Source organism: Spea bombifrons, chromosome 5 (assembly GCF_027358695.1).
Source record: "Spea bombifrons isolate aSpeBom1 chromosome 5, aSpeBom1.2.pri, whole genome shotgun sequence".
Lineage (NCBI taxonomy): Eukaryota > Metazoa > Chordata > Amphibia > Anura > Pelobatidae > Spea > Spea bombifrons.
The window spans coordinates 66312021-66321810 of NC_071091.1; the positions used below are offsets into that span (position 1 = coordinate 66312021).

At 39.3% G+C, this 9790-nt stretch overlaps 1 protein-coding gene across 2 annotated transcripts in view; it reads left to right on the forward strand.

The window, feature by feature from the left end:
* The window catches only part of WRNIP1 (WRN helicase interacting protein 1), a 36295-nt gene extending 32258 nt beyond the window's left edge, over positions 1 to 4037 (forward strand). The window contains exons 5-7 of one of the 2 annotated variants that reach the window (XM_053466854.1): positions 263 to 418; positions 2606 to 2685; positions 3576 to 4034. In XM_053466854.1, the coding sequence (XP_053322829.1) occupies positions 263 to 418; positions 2606 to 2685; positions 3576 to 3836 (497 nt within the window). In that variant the 3' untranslated portion in view covers positions 3837 to 4034. Of the gene's footprint in view, positions 1 to 262; positions 419 to 2605; positions 2686 to 3575 lie in introns of both variants that reach the window. The other variant, XM_053466855.1, reaches the window with a different exon arrangement.
* Positions 4038 to 9790: the final 5753 nt, after the last annotated feature.

The following is a 9790-nucleotide window of genomic DNA, read 5'->3' on the forward strand; positions in this document are numbered from 1 at the left end:
TCGTCCTTCAAATAACTAATTAGGGCCATGTTTGTTTTGAATTTACTGTATGACTTGTACTATGTTATATGGAAATCTAGAAGAGATCACACTTGATTAGATACTGGACCTGTGTACAGCAGAGAAGAGAGGAAAAATGCAGGGACAAGCCTTGTACGTAATGCAGGACAAAACACGAGACGAATGATATTCACGTCGGCCTTAACAATGAAATCGTTCCTGTTAAGTGGTTTAAATTCTTGCCGTGTTTTTCTTATTTCAGGAGAAGAGCACTACAACTGTATCTCTGCACTTCATAAATCCATACGAGGGTCTGATGAGAATGCATCTCTCTATTGGCTTGGGCGAATGCTTGAGGGTGGTGAAGATCCTCTCTATGTGGCTAGACGCTTAGTAAGATTTGCCAGTGAAGATATAGGTATGTGTTTTTGTTTATAGCGATGTGAGCTGCCGTTTGCTAGAGCCCAACTCCTGACTAATGTAAAGAGGACTAGAGCCCAATGTGCTCAAACTCATCAGTCATTTGAGGGATGAACACATTCGTTTGGTTACTTATGCAGCATAGGAAATGCATGCTTGAAATGTCATCTTAAAATAAAATGTAACTTTTAATCAAGGTGTTGGAGTATCTACCCTTCGTCACACAGCTGATTTTGCTTTACGCAGACCTTCGAAAACAGAGGTTCTTACCCACTACTTCATGCAGTGCAGAGAGGGGTTTGGAGAAATGGCTATATAGTGCTGCCTTTTTTAAGTTCGGCTGGTACTCATTTGCTCACTTACCGATTTGCATTTTGGTTTGCCACCTTGACATTTTACAATAGCAACTGTGGAAATCCCATTTCTTCTCTTTTGTATGTTATGTCACTAGGGTAAGGTAGTATTATTAACATTATTTAGGCAGCTACTGCGGAGTAAATTTCCAGAGTCTTTTTAGTTCCATTTTTTGGGTCAGCATCTGCTTCGTTTGGTATAATTGCTTGACTGATTATGTTTTAAGACAGTATTAAAAGTCAAGTTTTATTTTATGATGGCATTCCATTTCTTAGTTTATGATATAATCTAAGGGTTATCCCCTGTTAGAGATTGGATTAGAGCTGAAACAACGAATCGATAAAATCGATAATAATCGATAACGGAAATCGTTGTCGACGATTTCCGTTATCGATTAATCGAGTGATCGATTCGTCGTTGGAGCACTAGGCTCCTTTTACTTACCTCCGCCTGCGTTCCCCGGTTCTGCTCCACGCTCTGCAGTCTCCGCCTTCTTCATGCTACGTGACGACGGAGGTGACGCGCGTCTACTATCAAGTTTGAAGTGGAACAAGTTCGTAGCGGAGGTAAGTACTCTTTATGTCTATTGTGTGTGCGAATGTTTATGTGCGAGACTGGGAGAGAGAGAGAGAGAGACTGGGTGCAGAGCAGAGTGGGGGTGGGGGGCATTGCAGGGTGTGAGACTGGGTGCAGGGCAGAGTGGGGGTGGGGGTGCAGGGCAGAGTGGGGGTGGGGATGCAGGGCAGAGTGGGGGTGGGGGCACAGTGCAAAGGGGTGGGGGCACAATGCAAGTTGTTTTTAACATCTAGTTCTTAAAATTATTTTAAATAAACGAAAAATTTGCATATTGTTTTTTTATCCGATTAATCGATTAATCGAAAAAATAATCGGCCAACTAATCGATTATTAAAATAATCGTTAGTTGCAGCCCTAGATTGGATGACATTACTTGTGATACATTTGTTAGTGGGAAAGGGGATTTGCCCCTTTAATACTTATGCAGATTACTTGTGTTCTGAATATATTTAAACAATATATTTGCACATTTTTTTTTCCCATATAACATCTAATTGTAACATTAGTAGTATTGCGTTCCACGCATCTCTGTTTGTTTCCAACCAACCCCAAGTAATGACCGCACATGGAATTAATGATGGGACTTAAAATGGGTGCGTGCATGTATGTATGTATGTGTGTTTGTGTATGTGTGTATATATATATATATCTCTTCAGGAGGACTAGGTTTCTCAAGAAACATGTCACCCTCAGAAAAAAAAAAATGGTTTGTGACTCATAGTGACATTTCCTCTATCTCTTTCAAATGCACACTGCCGGCTTTATTTTAGTTTTAAATATTCAAACCAATTATGTTATTAATCTGCTTATACCAAAACCAGCTCTCCATCACTGTGCCATCTAATCATTGTGGAACAATATATTTTAGTCTATATTTGGTTTTTCTTCTTGACAGTTCTCGTTAATATTTTGCATTTGATTTGGAAATAATTCTAAATCTATCGCTTATCTTAACATAAACATTGTTTTTCTTCCTTTTTCTCCATTTTAGATGGCAAAGAAAATTGTTTCCATTCAATTAAAATCAACTGTTCTGAGGTTGTCAATTAAAACTACAAATCCAGCTGTTACATTTCATGCTAATGCTCTAAAGCTCTTGAAAAAGTTTGCAATATATTATACTCCAGTTAGCCAATACATAATATCTGTCCCGGATGGCCCCAATAAGATTTCAGGATGACAGCAAAATATTATAATAAGTTACGTTGCACCTGAGTGAATTTCTAAACTGTGATTTCTGTGTTTAATGTCCCAGGCTTAGCTGATCCCCTGGCACTACCCCAAGCAGTATCTGCTTACCAAGCCTGCCATTTTATTGGAATGCCAGAATGCGATGTAAGTCAGCCTTCCACTGTATTTCTTGGATGTATGTCTCATAAGCCCTGTTGTGTTTAGATGGCTAATGCCCATCCTACGTATCTTGTAGGACCAACTTTCAGTAATGCAAAAGATTTAATAAAAAAAAAAAACTATCAGCAAATACATTTAACAGTATATACCAAGGTCAATGTTTCCACAAGCTATTAAATCAGTGTACTTAGTTTTTCACACCTGGCTTCTCCATTTAGGTTTTATTTTTGTTGAAAAAAATAATGACACTTTGTAATATGTCATGTGTTCTTGTTCATCTGAGGTTGTATTTACCAAATTTTTAGACCTGATAAGTAACAGATGATTGTTATTATGTCCTGATATGTAAAACAATAGAATTCAAAGATGGCGTACTTTCTTTTTCACACAACTGTGATGTTATATATACACATTTTCTATACATTACTTATCCCACCGTTATGTCAAAGTACCCCAACATTGGTTAATCCTGTCTAATCCTAACATGGCAATGATGCTAACTGTGGTGTTGAATCAACAGGACTGTGCTGCCTTTTAAACCATTTAGTCCCTCTCTGGACACCATTAATGAAGCAGCTGTGTGGTAAATGGGCTGCTTTACCTTAAGTTCTAGTCAAAACTTGCAAGTATCCATAAACCATACTAAAAGAAGAGCACAGCCTAAAAACATAAAAATTAAATTTTTTGGGTGCTGCTGAAGTGACTGATACAGAAAATACTACTTAAATGTACCTATCTGAAATGTACACATAAAGTGTCTAATGGGAAGCATGGTGATTTAGGGTGAATTGGGTTTTTATGATTTGCTTAAATAATGTTGAAATGCCTTTAGAAATAAATAGTTCTGTATTTATATATGTATATTTGTTTTGCAGGTGATTTTAGCCCAATGTGTGATGTATCTGGCTCGTGCTCCAAAATCAATATCAGTATACAGTGCTTACAGGAAAGTGAAAGATTGCTTAAAGAACCACAAGGGGCCACTTCCACCTGTTCCCCTACACCTGAGGAATGCACCAACAAAGCTCATGAAAAATTTGGGTTATGGCAAAGACTATAAATATAACCCCATGTACAGTGAACCTGTAGAGCAGGACTATCTGCCTCCGGAAATGAAAGGGATTAAGTTTATTTGATCACATGTGGCCATTTTTTGTTCTGTGAACATCCTTATATTTTTGTAATTCTTTATAATTATACTCATAACTTCAACTCTTTACTGTATCTGTTTAATTAAAGAAACAATGATGTTTAAGAAATAGACTTTCCATATACATATAGGTGTAGATTGCGCGTGTGTGTGTGTGTGTGTGTGTGTATATATATATATATATATATATATATATATATATATATATATATATATATATATAGCCTCTACATCTTATTAAATGTATCACCAGTCTCTTATTGCTCACCAACAGCATGCAGTAGTCTTCTGCATGTTGAATTTTTTTAAACAAATTTTCTCATGTATTATAAGGTAAAATATTTACGCTTACTGAAATTGTAGGTTGTGATACCTAGCCACAAAATTAACCCATTGCCCTGTATTGGATGGGCATTGCCAAGGTCCCACCGAGCGGTGATTAAGTGTTAACGGTTTTCAGCGCTAGTCTAATGGCACAATGCTGTTGCTGTGTTGTGCATGCTACAGAATGAAGCTACCAAAATTATAATTGCAACATATATATTCCCTTCTCAAATGGTAATGGCTTAAGAGATGAATGCTGACAGAGTGACAGTAGCCGACACCATTATTTTAGAACACCGGGGAAAAGGTGCAGAGCTACAGGACCTTCCACAGTCCCCAGAAACCTGTGTATGAATGATGCTTTGAATAACGATTCTAAGAATGACATAGTGGTTAGATGTACTTTACAGTACAGTACATTTTCAAAGTTCATAATGCAATGTTAGATATTTCTTGTATCTCCAATGGTTTATTCACTTTCACTGCATAATTAATAGTAGTACTGCTAGCATGTAATGCAGTCTTTATATTAAAAAAATAGTATGTCATTCCATACCACAAAATAAAAAGATCACTTTCAGTTGAGTTGATTTTTTTTTTTTATTTCAGCAGTTGAGCATGTGAAAGACATTTACATACTAATGCCTCCTGGTGTCATTAAAGATAGTCCAGGGTGGGGGAGTTAAATGAAGTCTAATCTTCCAGCTCCGGTAATTATAGAAAGAAAGGGTTCATAAAAATAGATATGAATTAAAAAGGAAAATAGTTTGGATGACTAGACAGCGCCTTCCACATGTGCATTACAGGGTTACATGCGGTTGGCATCTTGGGCACATTTTACCAACCTTTTTGTAGTGCTTACACCCGAAGCTACTCAAACTGAAAAAATCCTCAGAAATCAAATACAATTAAAATCGAAGACACAAGAATTTCCATTTGTTTAGGGCCGCAACTAATGATTATTTTCATAATTAATTAGTTGGCCGATTATTTTTTGGATTAATTGGATAAAAAGAAAATGCAATTTTTTGTGTAAAATAATTTAAAGAAGTTACTGGGAAAGTTAATTATTTTTTTTGGTGGGGGGGCAGTATGTTTGCAAAGATACTGTGTTATGCTTAAGTGTAAGCTTTTTGTCCCCCTGGCATAACCTCCCTTTGGGGAAAGTGTCCTGGCCCCCATCGCTTACCCCTAGGGTTATAGGATCATACGCCTCTGGAAAGATTTTCTGCTCTGCCTTTCCGTGAGACCACTTTGATTTCTGAGTTTGTCATCATGTCTGTGTAGGTAAAAATAGTATGCCTATCTAGTTTAGCCTTCGATTAGAATGATAGTTGCTAGAAAGCATTTAAGTGCCTTTAATGACACAGGTTCATTCACTGCACAGGAGCTTGGGGTACAGACCTAATTCAGGAATGGAAAATGTAAATGTGTTCTATAGTGTGTGAAGTTCTCCTTACTTTGCTTTGATATTTTAATGAGACATACTAGAAAGGCCACGGATAAGCCTTTAATTATAAAGAGACATGTGTCTAGGTTGCTAAGTTCCTAAGTGTCATTGGAGCTAAACAGTAATCGCTATATTGGAGCTTAATGAATCCTCTCCTTAATATTCTATTTTTGGCACTGTACCATTTTCATTAAAATAATTTCACTGTTTAGTATAGAGATAATGACTTGTATCTAAAATAGGAGCAGTAATTTATTGGTGTGATTTTTAAACCGTGATTTTCAGCCTGCATTATGTTAATGAATGTACACCCTATAACCAAAAATATGTGGGCATCTGTCACACCTAAATGAGCTTGTTAGGCGTTCCATTTCAAAACCATGGGCATTATTATTATCTTTTTATTTATATAGCACCATTAACATAGCCACTTATGTAGTGCATTAAGGGGCCTCCTTTGCGGCTTTAACAGCCTCCACTCTTCTGAGAAGACTTTCCACAAGATATTGGAGTATGTGGGAATTTGTGCCCATTCAGTCGACAGAACATTTGTGAGGTCAGACACTGATGTTGGACGAGAAGGCCTGGCTCACAATCTCCGTTCCAATTCATCAGAAACAAGTTCAGTGGGGTTAAAGTCAGGACTCCACATCAAACTTCGATGGAACTAAGGGGCCCAAACCCAATCCCTCCTTCATAAACTTTACAGTAGCCATTCTGTTAGACAGCATTCTCCTGTTATCTGCCAAACCTAGATTCGTCCATCATATTTCCGGATAGTGAAGTGTACATTCATTACATTAAGTTCCACCACTCCCGGTGGCTTATGTCTCGCTGCTCGGCCATGGGAAACCCATTTCATGACGCTCCTGATGCACAGTGGTAGTGCTGATGTTGCTTGCAGTGGCAGTTTGGATTCTGTAGTGAGTGATGCTACAGAGAACAGACTATTTTTATGATATTCAACAGCGTCGCTCTGTGATTGTGCATGGTCCACCACTTCATGGCTGAGCTGTTGTTACTCCTAGATGCTTCCACTTCACAATAATAGCACCTACCCTGGGTCAGGGCAGATTAGGCAGGGCAGAAATTTCACTTGACTTGTGGCGACGGTGGGATCTTATGAAAGGTGCCACATTTAAAGTCACTGAGCTCTTCTGAACAGCCCATTCTACTGCAAATGTTCGTCTATGGAGATGGCTGCCTATATGGTAGGGTTTATACCACTGTTAGCAATGAGTGTGGCTGAAACACTTAAACTCACATTCTGCCCGGGTAGCAGGGTGGGAAAATAAAAGCAGAGTTTAATTTTTACTCTAGAGGGTATCGGGTGCTAAAGGAATAGCTGCACAGATATAGCGATAATATAAGGAAAATTAGTCTTGTAGCACTCTTAACAAGGGATTGTAGAGGTGAAAAGTGGAAGTGGGGTTAGTAGTAGGTTAGGGAGTTCCACAAGTGAATTTACCGTTCGTAGTCTATTGTGCTAAGAAAGGATTAATTTGAGAGGTGTTTCATAGGTGAAGAATTTGCTTTGTGAATTGATATCAGGGCTGGAGGGCAGAATCAAGCATGACACCAAGGTAGCAAAAGCTGTATTGTACAGTACCAAGGAGAATATATATATATATATATATATATATATATATATACCGTATTTGCTCGATTATAAGACGACTCCCCAAATCTGAATATTAATTTAGGAAAAAAAGAAAAAGCCTGAATATAAGATGACCCTATAGGAAAAAAGTTTTACCAGTAAATGTTGGTGTCATGTTAATTCATCTAAACTATTTATTTTAATAAAAGCTATGATTGAGAAAAATATTTTGGTTTTATTTCCTTCTATTTTCCAACCTGCCCCCCAGTTATGCACATCTGCCCCAGAAATGCCTTATACCCCTATATGCCACTCTGGCATTTAGAGGGTTAAAAGGCATATTATGGGGAAGAGTGGCATATAGGGAGGTTAAAAAGACATTCAGGAGGCAGAGTGGCGTATAGAGGGTTAAAAAGGCATTTCTGGAGGCAGAGTGGCATTAAGGGGGTTAAAAGGCATTTCACAGAGCACTCTGCCTCCAGAAATGCCTTATGCCCCCATTTAACACTCGCCCGCCCCCCCCCCCCAAACTTACCGGTGCTTCTGACTTCCCTGTCATGTAGCCGGGGCAGCGTGTAGATCCCACGCACTTACGCTGCAGCCGGAAGGAGGCGTGGCTAGCAGCGGGGGTTGTCTGCGTCCATTGCGCAGACCTTCCCCGACTGTCAGAGATCAGAGTTCCCGGCACCGGTACGGAGAACTCTGATCTCTGACAGCCGGGGAAGGTCTGCGCGATGGACGCAGACAACCCCCACTGCTAGCCACACCTCCTTCCTGCTGCAGCGGAAGTTGTCTACTTGAATCGTAGGATCCGGGTCCCCTGCAGCTGCGGGGGATCTGGATCTTAGTCGTCTCATAGTCAGACCTATTTGAGGTCTGATTATAAGACGACCCGATTATAAGACGAGGGGTATTTTTCAGAGCATTTGCTCTGAAAAAAACCTCGTCTTATAATCGAGCAAATACAGTATATTATTTTAATATAAAGTGTTGTAATATCACTTTGCCCTACCTCTAGAAGTAAAAACATGTATAATAAGGTTATACAGTACAGAGATGGCAGAAAGACCAGGCCAACTTGGTGGCCATCATACTGCACAGGGAAGGTGGTCCACTGTGAGAGGTGAGGGATAACAGTTTAACTCAAAACAACCATAGTGAGATAATTTGTTTGCTTTTAAAATTTAGCCTCCTTTACTTTTTGCTCAACCTTCATCCATCTACCCATTTATCTACTCATTTTGAGCAAACCTCCTTTTTTAGATAATCTCATGCTTTGTTATTGTGTGATCCCCTTTACGCAACGTATTCTACAATGCATTGATACTTCTTTCAGTCTCTCTTTTGCTATATAATTTCCCAAAAATATTTGGGTAATAGATCTTTTTTTACAATCAATGCATTGGTGTACTCCTTTTTGTCCACAAGAGGGCAACATTTTACCAAACATTTTTGTACTCTTACATGTTAACCAATAATCATGGGGTTTTTTTGGCCCTCTTATTTCATGGTTGGTGGAGCAATAAGAAAATTCTGTAAATGGATATCTGTATGAGGTCATTGAAAAACAACCAGAGTTCAATGCTAACTATACAAGCAAAAACCGCAAATCCATATGATGCTTTATTTTAAACCAAATATCACAATTTGAAGTAGCCAATAAATGGCAAAAAGACAGGGGCATTTGGATAATTCAAATGTCTATCCTACCTAGCGGGGATGGTTTTGCACAAGCTGCAAAAAGGCAGAGATAAATCTATCTCAAGCTCTCTTGTCTCCAATTTCATGTGCCGCCACATGACTGCATCATCAGCAGACACATATCCAAGAGGAGCCTCAACATGCATAGACATCACATGGCGGGACTTTGCTGCTCAGGTGCCCTGTGTTATGCGCACATCCCTCTCCGGGAGATCACCATGGAGCTGTGCTGGATTCCTGAACAAGGCTAGCCCAGGCAGGAATAATAAATAAAATAGATGAATGTGTTCGTGTGATGGACAGGTGAGGCTACTACAGTAATGATATTCACTGAGCCAGTGCTCCATATCATTCTGACAATACTATGCCTAATTGGAATGGGCAGGGCATATAAGCACCATTAATGCTGCCTGGGCAGGGGCATCACTGGGACGGCTACTGGGGCTGAAGCCCTGAGTCTCAACTTCATAGCTCAAAGCTTACTTTAGCCCCAGAGTCTCCATTTGGGGCTATGGGCCAGAAATGAATGCAGAGTGCAGAGTTAAGACAACATATCCCAGCGCTCAGCACCAGTGGCCTATGTGGGGGTCCACCCTGTGTACCACCCGAGGACCAAGCTCGGTTCCTGGCCCAACTGAGAAAGAAAGAGGAGTAGAAATATACAGAAACGGGAGAGATAGGAAAAATGTGAGGTGAAGAGAAATCGGAAGAGTGATAAAGAGAAACGAGAGAGAAATAAAGAGAAAGATGGGATGATAAAGAGAACAAAGACAGATAAAAAGCAAGAGATAAACAGAAAGGGAAGAGACAGAAAGGAGAAAAAAGAAGAGCGATGATGAGAGGGAGAGATACAGAGGTGTTGGAG